Consider the following 25471-nt stretch of genomic DNA (forward strand, 5'->3'; position numbering starts at 1 on the left):
CTTTCCTGACTGAAAAAAGTCTCGAGTTAGAACGTAGAGCATTACTGCACAGTAGTAGTGCGATCATTCAAGTTGAGTGTGATGCTCTCCCAAAGGGGGGGTGCCTGTGTATGACTTTGTTTCACGCAGGGAGGCCGATACACGGGCAGCCACGGCACGGTCCTTGACAGATCGGGATCAGGGTCCAGTGACATGGCATGCAGGACAACTGGAGACCCTTCACTGCTGTAGCCTCTTGCCAACTCCACTGATAAGGTCTTGGTTGGATCACTGTTTGTCTGGACCATCCCCCTTGCTACCGTCATGGGGTCCCACAGTAAGCTCTGGATGGGACCTCTCCACCACCACAAGATCACAGTCCTCAGAGAAGCTGCAGAGCACAAACAGTCCCTTCAGCCCGTGATGTTGTACCATTCTTTTAACATACTCCAAAACCAATCTGGCCCTTCTCTCCTACATAGCCATCCATGTCTGTCATCCATGCACCCATCTTAGAGTACCTTAAACGTCCCTAATGTACCTGCCTCCAACACCAGCCCTGGCAAGGTTTTCCACGGATCCAAGACTCTCCATGTAAAGAACTTAACGTCTGACATCCCCCTAAACTTTCCTTCAGTAACCTTAAAACTATGACCTTTTGTATTTGCCATTTAAAAGTCCCTGGCTATGCAGTTGGAATTGGAAATGATTTCTTACCGTCACCTCCTGACGTACAGTGAAATCTTTGTTTCACGTTACGTATGGCTAACACAGGGGTAAAGATACAGTTACAGAGAAAGTGCAGTGCGGGGGCCATGATGAGATAGATTGTGAGGTCAAGAGCCCATCTTTGACGTACAAGAACTCTACTATTACAACAACTAGATAGAGGCTGTCCTTGAGCCTGCTGGTCCGTGTTTTTGTACCTGCTCGATGGAAGGAGGGAGAAGAGAGAGTGACCGGGATTGATTATGCTGGCATGTTTTCCGAGTCAGTGAGAAGTGTAGACTGGATCAATGTGTTAAATAAAACTATCTGAGGGGAGGAAAGCTCTCTACAACTCGTGTTCTCAATATTCATTATTTTATTTTGTTTTTTTTTCTTTTTTGTATCTGCACATTGGTTGTTTGTGTCTTTCTATGCAGTTTTCCATTGATTCCATTGTGCTGAATGCCCACAAGGAAATTAATCTGAGTTATATATAGTGATGTACAGTGTATGTATTTCGATAATGAACTTTCTTCGAACGTTGAACCTGTGGTCTTTTACATTCCCTTCTATCTTTGTGCAAGTTCAGATCTCCAACACACTCCTAACAGGAGGAGATTTGACCCCATAAAGTGACAGAATGGCAAGGTTAAGGGAGGGGAAGGGAAGAGCTGGAATATCTAATAATTTTTTTTTAACTTCTTTTGTATTCCCACAGATAGCTATCAGTGAAAGTTACAGGGTCCGATTCTTGAAGGAGAAAACAAAGTCTTTCGTCTCGAATCCCTACGTGTCTGTGATATACAAGCAGGTCGGCTGTTTCCTCTTTGGCTGTGCCATTAGCCAGTCCCTCACTGATCTGGCAAAGGTTGCTGTCGGCAGGTTGAGACCCAACTTCCTGTATGTCTGCAAGCCGGACTTCTCAAAAATTGACTGTACCAAGGGATACATTGAGGATTACGTCTGCAATGGGACAGCCTCGGCAGTCACAGAGGGCAGGTAAAGTACATTCTGTGCTTAGCATGTGTCTCAGATTATCCACTGAGCCAGCCCCACCCACTACCGCTCTGTTTCCATCCCTGGTTAAGGAGTGGATGAGTGTTACATCCAACCAGTGTCAGTTGAAACAACAAACTATCTGCTGGAGAAGCATCATCTGCGGGAGGAAAGAAATAGTCGATGTTTTTGGTTGAAACCCTGCATCAGCTTGCAGGGTTGTACATTACTTGTACTACAGTCCTGACGTAGGGTCTCAGCCCGAAACTTTGACTGCTTACTCCCTTCCATAGATACTGCCTGACCTGCTGAGTTCCTCTGGCATTTTGTTGCTCAAGGTTTCCAGCATCTTCAGGATCTCCTGTGTTTATGAATTACAACCCTGTCCTGATGTGGGTTTTCGACCCAAAACATCGATTCTTCCTTTCCTCCCACAGGTGCTGCTTGACCCGCTGATTTGTTCCAGCAGATAGTTTGTTGCTCCAGGTTCCAGCATCTGCCGTCCCTCGTGTATCTGATGCTGGTTATGTCCTGTTGGGGTTCCCAGTGGCTCAGGCGAGCAAGGGCACCGCGTACTGAGCCCAGGTCCAGGCTGAGTTAGGGCTGATTTATACTTCTGCGTCAACTCGACGCCGTAAGTACTGTGTCGCCGCAAACCCTATGCAGAGCTGACGCGGATCCCTACGCCAGGGCCTGACGCGCGCCTCTCCCAAAATGTAACTACGCGTTGCGGCAACGCAGACCGCAACGGCTGTGACTGGTCCACTTGGTAGCATCGCTCTTCCTCCTACGCTGCAATAGCTTCCCATTGGGCGACTGAAGGGCAGGGAAGGAACTCTGGCTGCAATGTTTTGCATAAAGCTTTACAGACCTCCGAAATTATGGAGGGGACATTTCGCTTTTACGAAAAAAGACGCTCGCTTTAAACTTGTTTACCCTGAGAAAGACTACCATGACCATGAAGCCTTGCACGGGCGGGTGTGTGCGCATGCGAGACGTGCCTGAATTGTAGAGCGATGCAGACACACCAACACACAAGTATTAATGCTCATAGTTGATGCAGAAGCATAAATCAGGCTTTAGCCTTCAGTGTTCATGATGGGATTATGTATTGAATCAGAATCAGGTTTAATATCACTGACATACGTGATGAAATGTGTTGTTTTGTGACTGCAGTACATTGTAATACATAAAATATACTATAAATTATGGTCAGAGAGCAAAAATAGGTGGTGTCCATGGATTCAATGTCCATTCAGAAATCTGATGGTGGAGGGGAAGAAGCTGTTCCTAAAGGATTGAATGTGTACCTTTGTGCTCCTATGCCACCTCCTCGATGGTACTAATGAGCAGAGGGCATGGTGATGGGGGTCTTTCCAGGTGCCACCTTTTAAAGATGTCCTTGATGCTGGCCAGGCTGGTGCCAGTGATTGAGCTGGCTGAGGTTACAACCCTCGGCAGCTCATTTTCCAGCCCCATCCAGTGGCCCCTTCCAAGCTGGGAGAAAACAATGTTAATTAACAACTGGCAGGACCCCGAGGTTCACTGCCTGGTAGGTTGGTAGAGGCCTTGACAGCTGCAGCTTCCAATTGAACAGTTAAACAGCAAAGGCCGAAATTCTGCTGCTGATGTAAGCTGGGACTGGGTTTTACGACATAGCCAAATTTTGATCACTGCATACTAGTCACAGATTGTTCTGTTGACATTGATTTTATCCACCCCTTCCATCACATGGATGATAGAAAAGTAAAGGGGGTACGTGGGAGGGAAGGATTAGACATTGATCTTAGAGTAGGTTCAGAGGTTGGCACAGCATCGTGGGTCAAAGGGCCTGTACTATGCTGTAATGTTCTCTGTTAAAGAACTTGGAGTATTGTGAGTAGTTTTGGGCTCCTTATCTAAGAAAGGATTTGCTGGCACTGGAGAGGGTCCAGAGGAGGTATACGAGAATGATCTCAGGAATGAGAGAGTTAAGGTATGAGGAGCGTTTGACGGCTCTGGGTCAGTACTTGCTGGAGTTTAGAAGAATGAGGGGGTGATCTTATTGAAAGCTATTGAACAATGAAAGGCCTAGATAGAGTGGATGTGGAGAGGATGTTCCCTATAGTGGATGAGTCTTGGACCAAAAGTACAGCCTCAGAATATAAGGACGTACCTCTAGAACAGAAATGAGGAGGAGTTTCTTTAGCCAGAGGTGGTGATTCATTGCCACACACAGCCATGGAGGCCAAGTCATTGAGTATATGTGAAGCAGAGGCTTATAGGTGCTTGACTAGTAAGGGCATTAAAGGTTATGAGGAGAAGGCAGGAGAATGGGGTTGAGAGGGGTAACAAATCAGCCATGATGGAATGGCAGAGCAGACTCAATGGGCCGAATGGCCTAATTCTTCTATGTCTTATGGTCTTATGGAGAGTCATGACTAGCAGTGTTACATGCCAGGTTGGGAAGTGGGATTCATCTAATATTTATTTCTGACTGATACGGATAGAGTAGTCAGAATGGTGTCATTTGTTCAGCACACTGTCCTGACCGGGAAATATTTTGTTCCTTGAATCTCCCTTCCAAACAGCACCTTCACGACACGAAGTGCGGTAGTTCAATAAAAAGGCTTATTGTCACTTCCTTTAGCGGCAGATATTAAAGCGGTGGTACAGCAGCATAGCGACCCTCATAGAGGTTTACAGTGCCAGCGACCCAGGTTCAATTCCCGCAGCCGTCTGTAAAGGGTTTGTACGTTCTCCCCATGACTGTGTGGGTTTCCTCTGGGTGCTCGATCTCCAAAGACGGTCGGATTAGTAGGTTAATTGTTCATGAGTGTAATTGGGCTCCACAGACTCATCAGGCCTGTGCTGTTACTGTGCTATGTCTCTAAATATATCAAACGTAAAACGAGATATAGGTTGCAGTAAATGCCAGCAAATTCAGATCCTATAACTTCAAAGGAACAAGGCACTCTGTACGGTCAAACAGGTGTGATGTAAAAATCTCCATTGCATGCGTTCACTGTTGGGCACTATTCTGAAGTGGGTTGGCCAGGACATAAGAGGCAATGTATGTTAGCACCTATTGAACTTCAGAACTGCAAGTCAAAATTACTTTAAAGTAATTTTCTGTCTGGCAAAGAGCTCTTTTAACCTGAGTGACTCACTTTGGGTGTTTTGTTTTCACTTTCAGGAAGTCGTTTTACTCTGGCCACGCCTCCTTTGCCATGTACACCCTTCTCTACCTGGCGGTGAGTGTTCAATGCAGCAAATTCCATTGACCATTGCAGCACCCGAACATGTTGCAACCTGTGTCATCGCCGACACAGTGTGTCACTGTGTGAGAGAAAGCAGCACAATCATTTCAAATACCTCCAACTTCAGAAACCTGGGGTGAAATGGAGCACGGAGGAGTATGTTTACAAACAGGTTTTTTTACACAGAGTGGTGGGTTTGTGGAACACACTGACAGAGGTAGTGGTCGAGGCAGATGTTTAGAGAGGCTTTTAGGTGGGCACATAGATGATATAAAAATGGAGGGCTGTGAGGGAAGAAAGGGTTCGATTGATCTTTGAGTAACTCACAAAAAATGCTGGTGAACGCAGCAGGCCAGGCAGCATCTATAGGAAGAGATGCTGTACCTCTTCCTATAGATGCTGCCTGGCCTGCTGCGTTCACCAGCATTTTTTGTGTGTGTTACTCTAGATTTCTAGCATCTGCAGAATCTCTTGTTGTTTAGGTTGATCTTGGAGTAGATTAAAAGGTCAGTACAACATTGTGGGCTGAAGGGCCTGTACTGTTCTATATTCTATCAAGTGTAACTGGCGAGTAACCAAATATTTTGTTCCTTGAATCTCCCTTCCAAACAGCACCTTCACGACATGAAGTGCGGTAGTTCAATAAAATGGCTTATTGTCACTTCCTTTAGCGGCAGATATTAAAGCGGTGGTACAGCAGCATAGCGACCCTCATAGAGGTTTACAGTGCCAGCGACCCAGGTTCAATTCCCACAGCCGTCTGTAAAGGGTTTGCATAGATTACCACTCTGATCATCCAGAGGACCAATTTTGTCCCTTCCTATCCTTTTGCTCTTGATGTATCTGGAGAACCTTCTACGATTCTCCTTCACCTTGACTGCTAGAGCAACCTCAGCCATCCTAATCTCCTAAGTGTTCTCCTGCATTTCTTGTACTTTTAAGTGCCTCATTTCTTCCCACCTGCGGTGCACCTCCTTCATTTTCTTAACCGGGGCCTTAATATCGCTCAAAAACCAAGGTTCAAAGGTCAAAGGTACATTTAATGTCAGAGAAATGTATACAATATACATCCTGAAATGCTTTCTCTTCACAGCCACACTGCTTCCCTGGTTTTCCTACCCTGCCTGGTCCTCCCAAAGTGCAACATCTCACACTTGTCTGCGTTAAATTTCATCTGTCATTTTTAACTCATTTTTCCAGCTGGTCCAGATCCCTAATTTACTTATTGAGATACAGCACTAAATAGGCCCTTCAAGCCATGCCAGCCAACAACCTCCGGTTTTAACCCCGGCCTAATCGTGGGGCAATTTACAATGACCAATTAGCCTAACAGCCGGTACATCTTTGGACTGGGAGGAAACCAGAGCACCCAGAAGAAACCCACGCAGTCATGGGGAGAATGTACAGACTCATTACAGACCGTGTTGGGAATCGAACCCTGGTCGCTGATACTGTAAAGCGTTGTGCTAACCGCTATGTTTCCGCACCACCCTTTGCCCCTGTCTGTCCACATCCGGTCCCTTAGACTGCCTTCCAAAAACTTTCCCACTACTGATGTCAGTTCACCAACCTATAATATCCTGGCTTATTCTTAGAGCTCTTCTTAAACAATGGAACAACATTAGCTACCCTCCAGTCATCCGGCCCCTCGCCCGTGGATAAGGATATTTTAAATACCTCTGCTAGGCCCCTGCAATTTCTCCACTCACCTCCCATGGGATCCGAAGGAACACCTTGCCAGGCCTAGGGGATTTATCCACCCTAACTTACCTCCTCCTCTTTAATCTATATAGGGTCCATGACCTCACTGCTGCTCTGCGTCCATCTCCCAGGTAAATGCAGATGCAAAAAAAATCCATTTAAGATCTTCCCCCATCTATTTCTCAGAAACCAAGATTCCCGAAACGCGTTGCCCTTGCCAGGAACATAAAAACTCTGTATGCTTCTAAACTTGACCATTCAAGGCCTCCCACTTACCAAGTATGACTTTGCCAGAAAGCAAACTGTCCCAAGCCACACTTGACAGATCCTTTCTGATACTATCAAAATTGGCTTTCTCCTATTTAGAATCTCAACCCGAGAATCAAACCTACTCTTTTCCATTCTTGTCTTGGCCCGAAACATCGACTGTACCTCTTCCTATAGATGCTGCATGGCCTGCTGCATTCACCAGCAACTTTTAAGTGTGTTTCTTTTCCATAATTACCTTGAAACTAAAAGCATTATGATCACAAAGTGCCAAGTGTTTCTCTATTCAAACCTCTGTCACCTGTCTTACTTCACTCCCTAACAGGAGATCTAATATCAGACTCGCTCTAGTTGGGACTTGAATGGGCTGACTAAGGAAACATTTGACAAACTCTTTCTCATCCAGCCAGCCCTTTTACAAAACAGGAGTCACAGTCAATATCTGGAAAGTTAAAGTTGCCTGCTAGTGCAACCTTATGTTTCTTGCAACAGTCTGCGACCTGTCTACAAATTGGCTCCTCTACATGCTGCAGTCTGCTGGGTGGTCTATAATATAATACCATTAACATGGTCATACCTTTCCTCACTGCCCTGTCTGACTAGACAAGCTCCCCAGTCTATCCTGGGTGCACCATTGAGACTGTCCTGACAAGCTACGTCTCCATCTGATATAGGAGCAGCCACGCATCGGACCGGAAGCCCCTACGAAGGGCTGTGAGGGTCATAGAGAGTCTCCTTAACACCCATCGGGGTTATTTATCAGGAGTGCTCCTTAAGGATCCCACCCATCCGTCCAGTGTCCTCTTGGACTTTCTGCCATCTGATGCATCAAAACAAGAACGATCTTGTTGGGAAACAAGCTGGCAAACAGTTTCTTCCCTCAGGCCATTAGACTTCTGAACTCCCTGCCACCTCACATTCACAAGTGCCACAGATTAATCTGTTCTAGACCTTACAATATTTAACTTAGACACTTTATATATGTGTAATTCATCTGTAGATTTTATCCTTAATTTCCTAAGTTATTTTGTGTTATGAGTGTGCGTTATGTGTACAACTGAGCTTTACACCCTGGTCCGGAGAAACGTTGTCTCCTTTGACGGTGTACATGTATATAGTTAAATGACACGAAACTTGACTTGACTTGAGCACTGCCATGACATTTTCCTTGACTAGTGATGCCTTCAATCTCTCCTGCTCTATTTTGTCTAAAACAATGGGAGCCTGGAGCACTGAGCTGCCAGTCCCACCCCTCCCGCAACCAAGTCTCACGAGTGACTATATTGTCATAATTCCACACGCTGATCCATGCCCCAAGCCTTCCTACGATACTCCTTGCATTAAAATACACACAGTCAAAACATTAGGCCCACCATACTCAACCTGACTCTGTACATAGGTTTAACAACGTCTTTCTGCACCACCACGCAGGTCTGGGTCCTGGTGGTCTGGTTGCTATCTCCCTCAACTCTAGTTTAACCCTCCACCCCCCCCCCAGTGCAGCACTGGCCAACCTTACCGCTAGGATATTAGTCCCCCTCCAGTTCAGCCCTTCTGTACAGGCCCACCTTGCCTGGAGAGAGACGAGATCAGTGCTGTACCTCCAAATAAATGAAATATTCCAATGGGCATGCAATCAGAAAAGTGACAAGACCTGCGTAATCCTCACTGATCTGATTTGATGCAAAGGACACATTTCCCTGTACGTTTCAGTGTTTCAATGTACGTGTCAGAAATAAATCTGCTCTGTAATCTTTGACTGAGAGGGAAACTGAGAGGCATTGGGGGTTGAGGTCACTGGTCTGGGAGCTGAAGAGAGGCCTGAGTTTTCGCAGATGGTGCACACTGCAACCCTACTCGGTGCTGGGAGTGAGCGCTCAGAGTGAAAATCCAGAGGGTTGTTTTGACGGAAACCTGTCTCCTCCCACTCCGATGCTGTAAACATCCAAGGATAAATAGGGAAGGACTGTGGCAGCTCTGCCAAGGCAAAGAGAGGTTCAGCCTTTATTTTATCAGGAGGCTCAAGCTGCAACGTGCATTTATTTAATGGCCCTTAACAGAACGAGCTCTGCCTCATCTCGCAATCAGCATTTAAGGAGCTAATCCCTTGTGAGCGATTAAATAGAAATTAAGTGTGAATTATGCTTGAGGGCAGTGCCCAATCCGACTGAGTATAGCCGATAATTACCAAGGGCACTGAGCTCACTGGGAGGGTTAACAGCTCTGTAGTTTACAGCAGTCTCAACAGCAGTGTGGTTTATCTCCAGAAGAGACTGTCACTAGATCTGATTTTGATTAACTTCATTCCACTTAGGTTTGGCGCTCTCCCTACTCCCACACACACTCAGTTTCACAAGTGATGTCATGCTGAAATATTAGCCTTTTCTCCCATGTCTTCCTGCAGTCTTTCATTAATTCCAGTCAATCGAGTTTGCATTTTCCAGGAAAGAATTGACTGGAAATTCCACACTGCAGGCAGTTCTTTCCCTCATAAACATTATTCCTTTGTTAGCCAGTATATCCAGCCTCCTGATACTAGAGGTGCAAAAGTTCACATCATGAATACAGAGCAGAGGAACGAGGTGCTGGAGAACCTCAGCATCTGTGGAGGCAGAGAGGTGATCAACCTTTAGAATCAGATTCAGAATCCAGTTTATCATCACTGACAGATGTCGTAAAATTAGTTTTCCAGCAACAGTACGATGCACTGCACAAAATATACTATAATTTGCAATACATAAATAGATATATTCAGTGGATTCTGTTTAATTGGGCCATCGGTTAATTGGGCGTCCACTTATTTGGACAACTCTTAAAGAACAAAAAGAAATCGAGAATATAGCTGGGATTCACTTAATTTATTTGGGGCACTATGCCGCTTAATTGGGACAGGAGACTATTGCCAAACGGTTTCTAACTAGCGCCAGTCGTGTGCGCTTGTGTGGCTGTTAGACACTACACCGTGTGTAGAGCGAAGTTTTTAAATAGCATCAGTTGCATGTGTTTGTGTTCAAAAAACAGTGTTTTTGTCACGGACAGTTAGTGCAAAATAAGCAGTAATACAATTTAGAACTGTTTTGCTCACTGTGGTTTCAAGCTTTCAGGCTTGGAAATGCCAGAAATGGCCAGGAGTGAAAGAGAAATGATTTTACTACTTCAGCAAGTTAGGAACTATGAAGAATTTGAGCATATCGACAATCATCTTGACTGTTACCTTTAGACCCCACCAGACACTCAGCCCTCACTTGTGGCTCCAAGTAGTTGTTTGCATCTGACAGTAGCCACATCCCTGTACACTGCTTCGACAGGCGGGCTAAACCAGGTGAGGGTAGCCGGTGGGGCTGATAACCCGGGGAGATAGGGACATAGCTGTCTCAGCATGTGAAGCCAGCTCCAGTGGACTGAGCAGATGGATCTACAGCGAGATCCGACGGCCAGGAGGCGGCCCTGCAGCGCTTCGTGAAGAGTGAAGGGTATGACGAGCACAGAAGACATCATGGTCAGCCACTGCAGCCAAGGAAGCTCCCAGTTTGTGACGACTGTTTGTACCACTGGACCCGGACTTCTGAGGTTGACAGAGTGTAACTGCCCCAGTGCAGTGGCACTTCCACTTTAAAAACTCTCCCACCCCGGTTTCCTGTCATCGTCGGATACGATGGACAACCTCCAGTAATAATGGCAGTTTTCTAATTTGTTCTGTATTTCATTTAACTACATAGTTCAGTCTTCAGTTTATCTTTTTTTATATGTTTTAAACTACTTCCATGAAGCTTCAGCTAACTGGGGCAGCCACACAACGGGGCCAAAATGTACTGGTCCTGATGTGTCCTAATTAACTCAAATGCACTGTATATTTTTAGAAAATTAAGTTGTTCAAAAAGAGGGCAAAAATAATGGGGTGGTGTTCATGGGTTCATTGTCCATACAGAAACCTGATGGCAGAGGGGAAGAAGCTGTTTCTAAAACATTGAATGTGTGTCTTCAGGCTCCTGTACCTCCTCTCTGATGGTAGTAATGAGGAGAGGGTGTAACCAAGGAGATGGGTGTCCTTAGTGATGAATGCCACCTTTTTGAGATGTTGCCCTTTGAAGATGTCCATGATGGCAGGGGATGCATTGGTCTCTCCATACCAGAGAGTGATGAAACCAATCAGAATGCTCTCCGTGGTACATCTGTAAAAATTTGCTAGAGTCTTTAGTGACATACCAAATCTCCTCGAACTCCTAATGAAACATAGCCGGCGATGTGCCTTCTTCGTAATAGTTGGGCCCAGGGTAGATCTTCAGAGATGTTGACAGCCAGGAATTTGCCACTGCTCACGCTTGGCACCACTGACCCCTCAATGAGGACTGGTGTGTGTATCCTTGACTTCTCCTTCCTGAAGTCCACAATCAGTTCCTGAGCCTTTCTGACATTGAGTGTCAGGTTGTCATTGCAATACTACTCTTTGGGCTGAGACCCTGCATTAGTCCCAATAGATGTTGCCCTGAGTTTCTCCAGTTGGTTTTTGCTCCAGATTCCGGTATCTGCTGACACTTGTGTCTCCATGTCGTAAAATTCAGTTCGGGAAGGCCTAAAGCCACATTGAGTCCGCACCAGGTCAACAGTGAGGAGCAAGGATCACCTTTATTCATCGTGTACATTTACATGTATTTAGGAATCTGCTGTGGTTTGTTGGTGTGATATGTAACTAAAAACAGCAACATTCAACATTAAAGTAATGTGAGAACTGCAGATATGGAGAAAAATAAATAAATTCATACCAGCATGTATTTACAATGTGAACAGCATTATAAAGAAAGTGTTTATAGTGCAGAGTAGTGACATGTAATAGAGAGGGGTGAGTGGGGGGGTTAACAAGAGTGGTCGATCAGATTGACTGCCTGGGAGAAGAAACTTGTTAAAGCTGGGGGAAGGAGATGGCATGAACTTTTTGTTTTAATAGTCCTATGGTGTTCCCAAGGGAGTTACAGCCTCCCATTCTGTTTGATGATGGTTTTCACTCCTCTCGTCAGCTCCTCCTCAGTCACTTTAGACACCAGATGGCTCTTTGCAGCATCTCCATGTCGTCTTTGTATCTGCACGTGCTAGCTGCTGTGTGTGCGCACTGGTGTCTCCAAACAACCCACAATCCTGCTTCAATAAGAATCAGCAATGTCGCAACTCTTCTGTCACCTTTCTTGATGTCTCTGTCTCCATCTCTGAAGACAGACTATCCACTGACATCTTTTACAAACCTACCGACTCTTGCAGTTGTCTTCACTATACATCTTACCACCCTGTCACTAGTAAAATATAGAGCAGATTTAGGCCCTTTGACGCATTCAGTCCATTCTGCCATTCAATCATGGCTGATTTTTTCTCTCTCTCAACCCCGCTCTCCCATAACCCTTGAGTCCCTTACAATTAAAGACTCTGGCAGTCTCTGCCTGAAGCACGCCCAGTGATTTGGACTCCACAGTTATCCATGGCAATGAATTCCACAGATTCACCACCCTCTGACTGAAGAAATTCCTCAGCATCTCAGCTCTTAGAGAGAGAGAGATGCTATGACCTCAGACCCTAGACTCTGCTACTAATGAAAGCATCCTCTCCATGCTCCCTCTATCCAGGGTATATTAGTATTGTATCTCATTGCTGTGACCTTGATGAGATGTAAATTAGTTTGGTAAATTTGTTTATTATTATCACATGTCCGAAGTTTTTTAAAATGAACCTAAAGGATTGGTTGTTGACTTCAGGAAGGGAGGTGGTACACATGCTCCTGTCTACATCAACAGTGTTGAGGTTGAGAGCGTCAAGTTCCTTGGCATAAAGATCCCCAGTAGCTTGTCTTGGTCCAACCACATCGATGTCATGGCCAAGAAAGCTTACTACCTCAAGAGGCTAAAGAAATCTGGCATGTTCCCATCAACCACAACCAATTTTTTTGATGCACCATAGAAAGCATTCTGTCTGGATGCATAATGGCCTGGTATGGCAACTGCTCAGCACATAACCGCAGGAAACTACAGAGAGTTGTGGATGTGGCTCAGTACGTCACCAGAACCAGCTTTCCCTCCACGGAGTCAGTCTATGCTTCTCACTACCTCAGTAAAGCATCAGCATGATCAAAGGCCCCAGCTGCCCCAGGGGTTCTCTCCTCTCCCCTCTCCCCTCTCCCTTCGGGCAGGAGATACAAAAGCCTGAAAGCTTGTACCACCAGGCTCAATGATGCATGTATTGCGTGCTGTCCGTACGGATCAGATCACCGAGGTAGTACAAAGGAAAAACAATAACAGAATGCAGAGTACAATGTTACAGGGGAAGTGTAGTGCAGGCAGATAATAAGGCCAGCTTTCCAGATGTTTGTGAGGTGAGTTATCACTTATGTTACCAAAACGTTGCTGTTCCCTTGAGTCACAATGGTGACCATACAGTTAAAAGTACTAATTACATCTAGTGAACGTGGAAAAATTAGCAAGTCTGGCTAAGACGTTAAATCCATTTGAAGGCTGGGAATCGGCAATCGGAAAAGCTTGAATTTGAATTTGGATTTTGGCTGCGTCTTCCTGTGGAAACTTGGAATTTCCTGAAAGGAAGTTGGGTGTAGGACAATCACAGGGGGAGGTAGAGGTGCCTCAGACTTTACTTTCCACATATTAATGTTATGAAGAAATACTCCATGTAACCTGTGACTTAAATCCACTTCATGAATTTCCATCAAGCTGGAATAAATTCTGGGTCTTTGCGATCAGCGATCTTCCATCCTGCAAGTTTGGAAACCTTGAGGCATCCTTCCCTGGATGAAACCCCACTGTCCCCAGCAGCCTTCTTTCAGTGTATGAGTTCATCCTGGTCTCAGTGACATGAGGAATTGTCATACGGCATTGAACTCACAAATAGATCCCAGGGCGTTTTCCTGCACTCAGCCCGGTGGGGCTCACAAAGGGAAGTTGTCAGTGGGAAACCTGATGTAATTAAACAAGCAGGAAGACAGTGGATTGTGGCTTGTTGAACTTTGCCACGGTGCGGAGACACACCCATCTGAGGACTTGGCAGAAAATAGTGTTGGAGAGGAAACTGTCGAAGTTTTGTCATTTTCTTTTCAAACAGGGCCGAGTTCCCCTTTAAATAGAGTGGCATTTCCCCTTCGTAGCAAAACCGTCCTTTCCAGGCTGTCCCTTTTCTCGCACTTGAGCCCTCCCCCCCCCCCGCCAGACGCTGCTAAAAATGCATCAGACGAGACAGTGGAGCTGGCGTGACAGGACCTCTGAGGTGCCAGGGCCTGCTCGCTGCCGAACACGTACCGTGCTCCCGTGCCAGCGCTGGACTTCCTGCGGATCTGGACCCCAGGAGGCCCCCGACCAGATGCTGAACAAACTGCCGTAGTTGGAAGGGATGAGCTGGAGAAGAAGGAGGGGGGTCGGGGAGGAAGAGGGACCCTCTCTCCACCGCTCGTATCCAAGCCCCATTCCCGTACTCTCCCAGTCCACAGCAACTGAAACATCCGGTCTATACACGCTGCTGCATCTGTGGAGGTTCTACAATTCTCCTTTTGAAAATAAATACCTAAAACACTTAAAGCATGCTCTGTTGACACTGTAATGCGTGGCAACACTTGTGGGCTGCCCCCAGCTCATCCTTGGGTTCTAAAGGTTGCTCACTCAAACAGTGTTTGTTTCCACGTGCGGGTGATAAATAAATGAATCTGAGTCTGGAAAGTGAATCACAGCCTGGTATGTGGAGGCTCCAGTGCACAACTCTGCCCACCAACGAGAACATCTTCGAAAGCTGGTGCCTGAGGGAGGCAGCATCCATCACCCAGGGCCCCGACCGTCGGAGACAAACACTCAATGACTCAGGAGCAGCCCTTTTCCTTTCTGAACGGTCCATGAACACTACCTCATTATTCCTAATTTGCACACTATTTGTTGATTTCGTAATTTATCGTAATTTCATGTCCTTGCACCGTACTGCTGCCACAAAACAACTAATTTCATGTCGTATACTGTATAAACCTGATTTAGATTTCAAGTCAGTCATTCCGCAAATGAAAGATTCCCCATGTTTCCCCACAGATGCGGCCTGACCTGCTGAGTGTTTCAACTTCTATTTTTGTGTCATTTTCACAAGCCTTTTTTTTAAAACATAGAACATAGCACAGTGCAGGTCCCTCAGTGCACAACATTTTGCCAAACTTGTAACTGCTCTGAGAGCTAACCCTTCCCTCCTACATAGCACTCATTTTGTCTATCATCCATGTGCCTTCTAAGAGTTTCTTAAATGCCCCTAATATGTCTCCCCGCTACCCTGGCATTCCTTCCACTCTCTTTGTAGAGAACTTGCGTCTGACGTCCCAGCTTTTGTTTTCGCTTTTCAATTATCTTTGCCTTTCTAATCTGTTTTTGCGTGACATCTTGTCAAAGGTCTCATTCGATCGAATAGCAGAACTGTTTCATACTTGTTCCATATTTGGTAACTTAACAAGTAAGTACGATGAGGGGGGTGAGATAACAGGCTGTCGATAGAGGAAGAAGTTGTTGGAAACATGCCCATTAAGTCTGTACCAATCGGCAACCACCCATTTATATTGATTTACATTAATCCCACATCTCCTTCGGTTCCCTCAGATTCTAAAGGCAATAGATGAATTACCCTGCTAACCCACACATCTTTGGATGCGGGAGGTAGCAGAGCACCCAGGGAAGCCCACGTGGTCAAGGGAAGAACATGCAAACTCTACACAGCATCAGGGTTCAGGATCAAATCTATTTCTCTGACACTGTGAGTCAGAGGCTGTTCTAGTTCTGTGGCAAAAAGAGGTGGAACAGGACAGCGTTTCTCTTCTGTTACCCAGTCCTGTCATCATCATCATCATCAGCATCAGGTGCCATGCCCAGTTTGAGCTTTGACTGCCATGGCCCACACACTCCTGTTTCGGGTCAAGTGGATCAATTCATTGGTATTCATTTCCAGTTCTCTGGCTGCTGTCTCCATCATCATTTGTCTTTGTCTTCCTCTTGCTTTCTTCCCTTCAATCTCTCCCATAATTACCGTGCATTCTAACTCCTCTTTCCTGATCACATGTCCAATGAAGTTATGTTGCCTTTTCATGATCTCATACATTATTTCTCTTTTTGTGCTCGATCTGTTCATGACATCTTCATTAGATATTCGTTTCATCCATGATATTCTTTGCATCCTCCTCAAAAACCACATCTCTGCTGCTACAATTCATTTCCTCATGTTACTAGATATTGTCCAACATTCTGAGCCATATAAAATAACTGGATAAACGTAACATTTCAGTACTCTGAGGCGGGTTGTCATTCCTAGTTTAGTATTGGTCAGTATACTCTTCATTCTCGTAAAGGTGTCTTTTGCCATCCCTATTCTTCTTTTGATGTCCAAGTCGCACCTGCCATCTGATGTCACCCAGCTTCCTAAGTAGCAAAAGTTCTGAACTTGTTTTGTGTCTTCCTGGTTTATTCTCAGCCTACAGATAGGATTCTTCTTCTTTTTGGATATCACCATGCATTCTGTCTTTTTGCAATTGATAGATAGACCCATTTTTGCACTTTCTTCAACAGTTATATCAATTAAGTTTTGTAGTTCTTCCTCCGTACTTGCAATTAACACAGTGTCATCCGCATATCTGAAATTATTGATGTTTTCACCACCAACTTTGAATCCCAAGATGTCTCTTATTTTTTGTAATATTGTTTCACTGTACACATTAAATAAATCAGGGGAGAAAACACACCCTTGTCTAACGCCCCTCTTGATTTTCATAAACTAACTCACTTCTCCATCTATTCTTACAGCGGCAGTTTGTTCCCAGTACAGATTCCTGATTAGGTGGCGATCTTTCGAATCTAGATCTAGAGTTTTCTGTAATATTTCAAATAACTTATTGCGCTTCACTTTATCAAATGCTTTTGTGTAGTCGATAAAACAAACAAACAAATCTTTTTGCACTTGAATAGCTCGTTCTGATAGTATCCTTAACATCAATATTGGTTTCTTGTACCTTTGTCTTTCACAAAACCACATTGTTCTTTGCCTATTTCAGCTTGTATCTTACTTTTAGCTCTTGTCATCAAAATTCTTAGAAGTATCTTGGTGATATGACTCATTAAACTTATGGTTCTATGTAATTCACATTCTATTGCTCCAGCTTTCTTAGGAAGTGTGATAAATACTGATTTTTTCATCTCTTCTGGTATTGTTCCAGTCTCATAACTATCATTGATTAAATTAGTAAGTTTTTCAATTCCATAATCTTCAAGGGCGATAATTTGTTCTATTACTAATTCATCAGGACCTGCTGCCTTTCCTTTCTTCGTCTTATTTATTGCATTACAAACTTCAGATTTTAAAATACTTGGACCTTGAATGTTTTTCTTAATTTCTGGTTTTTCGCCTCGATCGTCTTCTAACAATTCCTGAATTCGAACAAGTCCTGTACTGTACATATTTGCATACATTTTGTTCTACCCTCTGTGGCCACCTTTTAGGTACAGGAGTGGAAGCTAGTGTGGTCTTCCACTGCTATAGCCCATCCACTTCACAAGGATTGATGTGTTGTGCATTCAGAGATGGTCTGCTGCACACCATGCATGGTCACTTGAGTTACTGTCACTTTCCTGTCGGCTTGAACCAGTCTGGCCATTCTCCTCTCACCTCTTTCATTAACAAGGCATTTTCACCCACAGAACTGCTGCTCACCAGATGTTTTTCCGTTTCTCGCACCATTGTCTGTAAACTCTAGAGACTGTTGTGCATGAACATCCCAGGAGATGAGCAGTTTCTGAGATACTGCCTGAGCACCAACAGTTATTCCACAGTTCAAGTCACTTAGATCACATTTCTTTCTCATTCTGATGTTTGATCTGAACAACAACTGAACCTCTTGACCATGTCTGCATGCTTTAATGCATGAGTTGCTGCCACATGATTGTCTGATTAGATATTTGCATTAATGAGCACAGGTGTACCTAATAAAGGGGCTACTAAGTATATATCTGTACTTTAACGTCTAAGATTATTTTTATATTATTTTTTAATATTTTTTATATAATTGCTGAATGTTGTGTTTGTTTTTTTTTTGCATGTCATGCCAACACACCACAGCAAATTCCTAATACATGTAAATGTATTCAGTGAATAAAGTTGATCGTTGATGCTTGATGAACGGAGGGGGCACCGCTGGTGATCAATGGGAGCCCCATCCTGTCTCGCAGATAGAAAGGCAAAGGGCATCTGCCTTTCTGTCTGTAAGGTTCCTTTCCTTGTGTGGGTTTAACTGGGCAGCATGATGGTATCATAGTTAGCATAATGCTATCACAAAGTCAACAAACCAGGTTCAATTCCTCCTACACACATCAAAGTTGCTGGTGAACGCAGCAGGCCAGGCAGCATCTCTAGGAAGAGGTACACTCGACGTTTCAGGCCGAGGCCCTTCGTCAGGACTGCCTGGCCTGCTGCATTCACCAGCAGCTTTGATGTGTGTTGCTTGAATTTCCAGCATCTGCAGAATTCCTCTTGTTCAGTTCCTGCTGCCGTCTGTAAAGAGTTCATACGTTCTGCACGTAACCACACAGGCTTCTTCTGGCTGCTCCAGTTTCCTCCTGTATCCCAAAGATGAGCCTGTATACACACAAGGTTCTGCAGATGCTGGGAATCCGGAGTAACGCATACAAAATGCTGAAGGAACTCAGCAGGTCAGGCAGCATCCCTGTCTGGGAATACAGAGTCAACGTATCAGAGTGAGACCCTTAATTAATTAATTAGCTCTTGTTTTGTTGCTGAACATTAACATTGATATTCACTCTTCCAAACGGCAGATTTTGAAACTTGAAGGGATAAATGACCCAAGCACATATTGCTCAACATTTAAAAGTGGGGCAAGGGCCATAATTTGTAAGTTAAAGTACTTCTAGAAATGCTGGTTGCCTATGCTGCTACATTTCTTTTGTCTCTGATTCTGTCTCCTCACATGTGAACATTCAGGTCAAAAGTAAAGAATGTGTTAAGGAATGTAAACCCTGAGATGCACGCTGTGGAGGATGTGTTTTGCAGGGTAAAGATATCAGAATCAGAATCAGGTTTGTTATCACCGGCATGTAACGTGAAATTTGTTAACTTAGCAACAGCAGTTCAATGCAATACATAATCTAGCAGGGAAAAAAATAATAATATCAATAAATAAAATAATAATAAATAAACAAGTAAATCAATTACAGTATACATATATTAAATAGATCTTTTTAAAAATGTGCAAAAACAGAAATACTGTAAATAAATAAAAAAGTGAGGTAGTGTCCAAGGATTCAATGTCCATTTAGGAATCGGTTGGCAGAGGGGAAGAAGCTGTTCCTGAATAGCTGAGTGTGTGCCTTCAGGCTTCTGTATCTCCTACCAGATGGTAACAGTAAAAAAGGGCATGTCCTGGGTGCTGGAGGTCGTTAATAATGGACGCTGCCTTTCTGAGACACCGCTCCCTAAAGATGTCCTGGGTACTTTGTAGGCTAGTGCCCAAGATGGAGCTGACTAGATTTACAACCTTCTGCAGCTTCTTTCGGTCCTGTGCAGTAGCCCCTCCATACCAGACAGTGATGCAGCCTGTCAGAATGCTCTCCACAGTACATCTATAGAAGTTTTTGAGTGTATTTGTTGACATGCCAAATCTCTTCAAACTCCTAATAAAGTATAGCTGCTGTCTTGCCTTCTTTATGACTACATCAATGTGTTGGGACCAGGTTAGATCCTCAGAGATCTTGACACCCAGGAACTTGAAGCTGCTCACTCTCTCCACTTCTGATCCCACTATGAGGATTGACATCTTACCCTTCCTGAAGTCCACAACCAGCTCTTTCGACTTACTGACGTTGAGTGCCAGGTTGTTGTTATGGCACCACTCCACTAGTTGGCATATCTCACTCCTGTATGCCCTCTTGTCACCATCTGAGATCCTACCAATAATGGTTGTATCATCTGCAAATTTATAGATGATATTTGAGCAATGCATAGCCACACAGTCATGTGTATATAGGGAGTAGAGCAGTGGGCTAATCACATACCCCTGAGGTGCACCAGTGTTGATTGCCAGTGAGGAGAAGATGTTATCACCAATCCACACATATTGTGGTCTTCCGGTTAGGAAGTCGAGGATTCAATTACAGAGGGAGGTACAGAGGTCCAGGCCTGTAACTTCTCAATCACGATTGTGGGAATGATGGTATGAAATACTGAGCTATAGTCGATGAACAGCACCCTGAAGTAGGTGTTTGTGTTGTCCTGGTGGTCTAAAGCCGTGTGAAGAGCCATTGAGATTGCGTCTTCCATTGACCTATTGTGGCGATAGGCAAATTGCAATGGGTCCAGGTCCTTGCTGAGGCAGGAGTTCAGTCTAATCGTGACCAACCTCTCAAAAGCATTTCATCACTGTCAATGTGAGTGCTACCAGGTACTCACAGCAATGTAAGTGCTAAACAATGACATTTACAGATTTTCAAACGACATAAAATTGACAAGAGGGTGAACATTTCATAGACCATTTATCACCGCCGTATTATCTGTTGCTAAACTCAAAAGTCTTTGTGGATTGGGCATAGGAGATGGTGGGGAATGTGGTGTGCAAAAGGAAAGGAGCATGTAATTCAAAGAAAAAAACAGAAAGATTTTGTCTTGGTGAAGAAGTTATAAAATTTGGAGAGATTAAGCTGTATGCTATCTACCCAAACCTCACTAAAATATCAAGTATTTACATTTACATAGTGCCTTTCACATTCTCAAATCGCCCACAATGAATTGTAGCCAATGCTTGCTTTGAAACATGAAAGTTGATGTAGAAACCGTTGCCATTGGGTCTCGAAGCACGTGACTGGAATGATCATAATTGTTGTCTCATTGAGGAATAAATTAGCCGGGTCTAACTGAGCAGGCGATACTTGAAACACTCAGCAAGTCAGGCGAGGTTTATGGAATGATAAACAGAGTCAGCATTTCAGGTCTAAGGCCCTTCAGAAGAATATCTGGTGTGCCAACCAAAATTTTTGTGTTTGAGTTTCAGTAGTGGGACACATAATTGGATTCGGAGAAGAGTTCGCTCAGATTTGACTGATGCTTTGTAACATGTTTGAACTGTCCATTTGTTTATATTTCAAATTCTTAGTATTTCTAAATTCTGACGTTTTCTAATTCATATTTCCAGGATTTGCTGTACTTTCAAATGTTAGCAAAGGGTTTGTAAAGAAAAACCTGATGGTTATTATTTGGAATTCTATACTACAGAGCCTCGGGACACAAATTTCTAAATAGCTAATAGTACTCCCTATGCTGGCCTGAGGATCTGTTTCCAATTTGGGGAATCACCGGGCAAGTTTGTGAGAAGAAGCATTTCTGACAGAGATGGAATTGTTAGGCAACCCTGACCTTCCAGTTACCTCCCATCTTCTCCATTTTCACCTCTGACCTCTCTGCTTTTGATTTCTTGTGTGGTTTCAATGAATCATGACCAAGTTTGAGGAATAGCCTATCGTCTTCTGTCAGGGCACGTTACAGCCCTTGGGATTCAATGAACAATTTCAGATAACCAATCCTCCCAGTTTGCATTAGAACTAGTTAGTTCAGATGAAAGATCATCAGTCTGTAATATTAACTCTCTAATGGTAGGACAACTACCAATATTGTCATCGAAGCTGCTGTTAATTTATTACTTACCGTGGTCGTGCTGTCACTTGGACTTGTTGCGTAACTTTATTGTGCTGAGGCAGTGCATGGTCTTAAAAAAAGGTGTGAGTAAAGGTTTGGATGTTTTTCTTGTGAGTACAAGGCCCTGTGGGGCATTGGCGATGTGAAATACTGCAAGTCTGGTCCACCAATTCATTGGAAAGACCGACAGTGGGGGAGCTGCATTGCCTCAGTTGTGGTGAGGACTAGGCCCTTGGACCATGTTGCATCCACCCAGAAGGGAAGATGCTGGGGTGGTGTGGGAGAGAGCAGAGGCCTCTGTGGGCCTACTGGAGTCTGTGTCAAGTTGGGGACTGGCTGCTCCCATCATGTTTCCCTGCAGTGTTCACTCCATGCTGCCCTCCAGTGTTCGCTCAGTGGAAGAACAAGCTGGACCAGGACAATATCCCATGCACCATCATTCTCCATGCCATGCCATTCAGCGACTTGGGCTATATTATTTTTATTTTTATTTTTAATGTGTGTTTTCTGTTATAATAACCATATATGCTGTGTGCTATTGGTAATGTGTTTGACACCCTGGCCCTGGAGAAATGCTGTTTCATTTGGCTATATGCATGTATGGTTGAATGATAATTAAACTGGAGCTTGAACTTGATTGACCAGCTGACCTCTATCTCATAGAGGCTAAATACCAGTTCTGACAATTTCTCAGATCTCCCCCTGTCCCAGGACCTCATCACTAAACATTAAGTCATTGTTACATCCCTCCCAGGTTAGAGTGGTAAAGTTTAAATGAGACTTACAAGGTTACTTTTTTTGTTACACAGAGGACAATAGGTTCATAGAATACACCTACTGAGGAGGTCCATAGACCAAGGTACGATAACATGTTAATGAAAAGATAAAGATTAGCTTTATTTGTCACATGCACATGGAAGCATACAGTAAAATGGTTGTTGGTTGTTGTGTCCAACACCCAACGGAGTTTGAGGATGTGTTGGGGCTTCCTGCAACTGTTGGCATGCATAGCATGTCCAAGACTTACTAAACCTAACCCAAATGTCTTTGGAATGTGGGAGGAAACCAGAGCATCTGGAGGAAACCCACGCAGTACAAATCTTACAGATGGTGGGGGGAACTGATCACTGGCACTCTAAAGCATTGCGCTAAATACTACGTTACTGCGCTGCCCTCATACTCGACATGTCAGAGGTTACTGAAACAGGGACATAAACAGGCAGGAGCTAGAGGGATACAGAGCCTACTTCATTATAACCTTGCACTTTATTATCTGTCTGTCCTATACTTTCTCTGTAAACTGTAAAACTTTTTTTTTCTGCATTCTTTTATTGTTTTACCTCAATGCACTGATGTGATGAAATGATCTGTATACAACACAAAGTCTTTCCACTGTACCTTGGTACACGTGATAATAATAAACCAAGATCATGTTTAGGCGAAGCCTGCCTCACAACTGAACACCATCTAAAAGGAGTACTGCGACAAGAAAGCAGCATCCATGGTCAGGGACACCCGCCATCCAGGCCGGGCTCTCTTTTCGCTGCTGCCATCGGAAAGAAGGTACAGGAGCCTTAGGTCCCTGACTACCATGTTCAGGATCACTTATTACACATTAACCATCAGGCTCCTGAACCACTTGGATCACTTCACTCACGTCAACTCTGAACTCACTTTCCAGGACTCTAAAGCTCTACTATTATTTTGTTTATTCATTTGTTTGTATTTGCACAGATTGTCGTCTTTTGCACATTGGTTGCTTGTCTTTCTGTGTACGTAGTTTTTCAACTCTTCATTCTACTATGAATGCCGAGAAGAAAATGAATCTCAGGCTAGTCTATGGTGACATAAACGTACTTTGATAATAAATCTACTTTAAACTTTCAACCTTTTCTTTCTTGTGTCTTTTGACTACATGAAGTCCAGGTGCGACCTATATATACAGGTGCATCACTGCCTGGTATGGGAACTGTGCTTCCCTCAATCGCAGAGAGTGGTGCAGACAGCCCAGTGCATCTGTAGGTGTGAACTTCCCACTATTCAGGACATTTACAAAGACAGGTGTGTAAAAAGGTCCCGAAGAATCATTGGGGACCCGAGACACCCAACCGCAAACTGTTCCAGCTGTTCCCATCCTTGAAATGGTACCGCGGCTAAAAGCCAGGACCAACAGGCTCCGGGACAGCTTCTTCCACCAGGCCGTCAGACTGCTTAACCCATGCTGACACAACTGTATTTCTATGTTATATTATTTCTGTCCTGTTGTACATACTATTTATTATCAATTGCACATTGCACATTTAGACAGAGACGTAACGTGAAGATTTTTTCTCTCATGTATATGAAGGAGGTAAATAATAAAGTCTATTCAATTCATACAGAGAGAGCGAAATTGCGATTCCATGTGAAGTGAGAAATGCAATCAGATGCACAACGGCTGTGGCAGGGTTTTATGTCGTTACTTCGTACAAGGCGAAACCTAGCAGCATAAATGGAGGTGACACTCCACCCACGATGAGCTTGTCAGCTTTTTCACACACTTTGAAGGGGAGAATAACACTACACCTATGCGAGTCCCCACAGCATCTAGTGACCCTGTGACCTCTGACACCTGAGCATCACCATCTGCAGTAATTTTTATGTCTTGCACTGTACTGCTGCTACAAAACAATGAACAATGAATATGTCAGTGAAAATAAACCTGATTTTGGTTCATTCATTTCCATCTCTTGACACCACCTCCGCCTGGAATCTCTGCAATTAACCAGTCTTTGCCATCTCTCTCAGCCGCACCACCACATCAATGCCACTCCCTCTTTTGATTGGTTTTGTTATTGGTGCATGTACTGAAATGCAGTGGAAAGCTGGTCTTGCACACTGTTTGTACAGGTCCGATCATTGCACAGTGCATTGAGTTAGAATAAGGTAAAACAGTAACAAAGCAGAATCAAGTGTAGAACCTACAGAGAAAGTGTCGGTGGACAATAAGTTGCAAGATCATTAACAAGGTAAATTGTGAGGCCAGGAGTCCATCTCATTGTACAAGAGGTCCATTCAAATGTCTGTAACAGCAGGACAGAAGCTGCCCTTGAACCGGACGGTAAGTGCTTTCAGGCTTTTGTATCTTCTGCCTTATGGGAGAGGGGAGAAGAGAAAATGTCCAGAGTGGGTGGAGTCTTTGATTGTGCTGGCTGCTTTACCGAGGCAGTGAGGATCTCCACCTTCTCATAGACGTGTCCTGTGCTCTTTCCATTTTGTCCCTCTGTAACTCAAAACCTGTTTCCTCATGTCCTCTAATTGCAATGGGACATCAATTTGCAACACTAACTGTTTCTCTGTCCATAGATGCTGCCCGACATGCTAAGCATTGTCAGCTTTTTCTGCTTTTTTCTGTTATTGGGAGGGAATAAGTTTTGTTTAATTTGAGGGAAAAACCAGGCTTATATTGTAACTGAACGCAGCAGGCCAGGCAGCATCTCTAGGAAGAGGTACAGTCGACGTTTCGGGCCGAGACCCTTCATCAGGACTAACCGAAAGAAGGACTACTCTTCAGTTCTCCAGTTAGTCCTGAAGAAGGGTCTCGGCCCGAAACGTCAACTGTACCTCTTCCTAGAGATGCTGCCTGGCCTGCTGCATTCACCAGCAACTTTTATGTGTGTTGCTTGAAATTCCAGCATCTGCAGATTTCCTCATGTGTGCGTTGTGTTGTAACTACAAGTTTTATATAAGGTATGATTTTCTTGTGTTGTTAGTTGAGGAAGGAATCTCCACAATCAGTTTCCAGACACATCTGGCGAAATCATTATTAAAGACTGCTCTGTATCCATAGCAACAGACAACAGGGTCTCACTATTCTGCTAGTTTAGCACTCAGGTATCAGGGAG

General features: G+C 44.2%; 1 protein-coding gene across 1 annotated transcript in view; it reads left to right on the plus strand.

Annotated features, from left to right (window-relative positions):
- The window catches only part of LOC134339419 (phospholipid phosphatase 3-like), a 104867-nt gene that overhangs the window by 63070 nt on the left and 16326 nt on the right, over window positions 1–25471 (plus strand). The window contains exons 4-5 of the mRNA XM_063035896.1: window positions 1406–1686; window positions 4859–4916. Of these exons, the coding sequence (XP_062891966.1) occupies window positions 1406–1686; window positions 4859–4916 (339 nt within the window). The remainder of the gene's footprint in view (window positions 1–1405; window positions 1687–4858; window positions 4917–25471) is intronic.

This window comes from Mobula hypostoma, chromosome 29 (genome assembly GCF_963921235.1).
Source record: "Mobula hypostoma chromosome 29, sMobHyp1.1, whole genome shotgun sequence".
Taxonomy (NCBI): Eukaryota; Metazoa; Chordata; class Chondrichthyes; order Myliobatiformes; family Myliobatidae; genus Mobula; species Mobula hypostoma.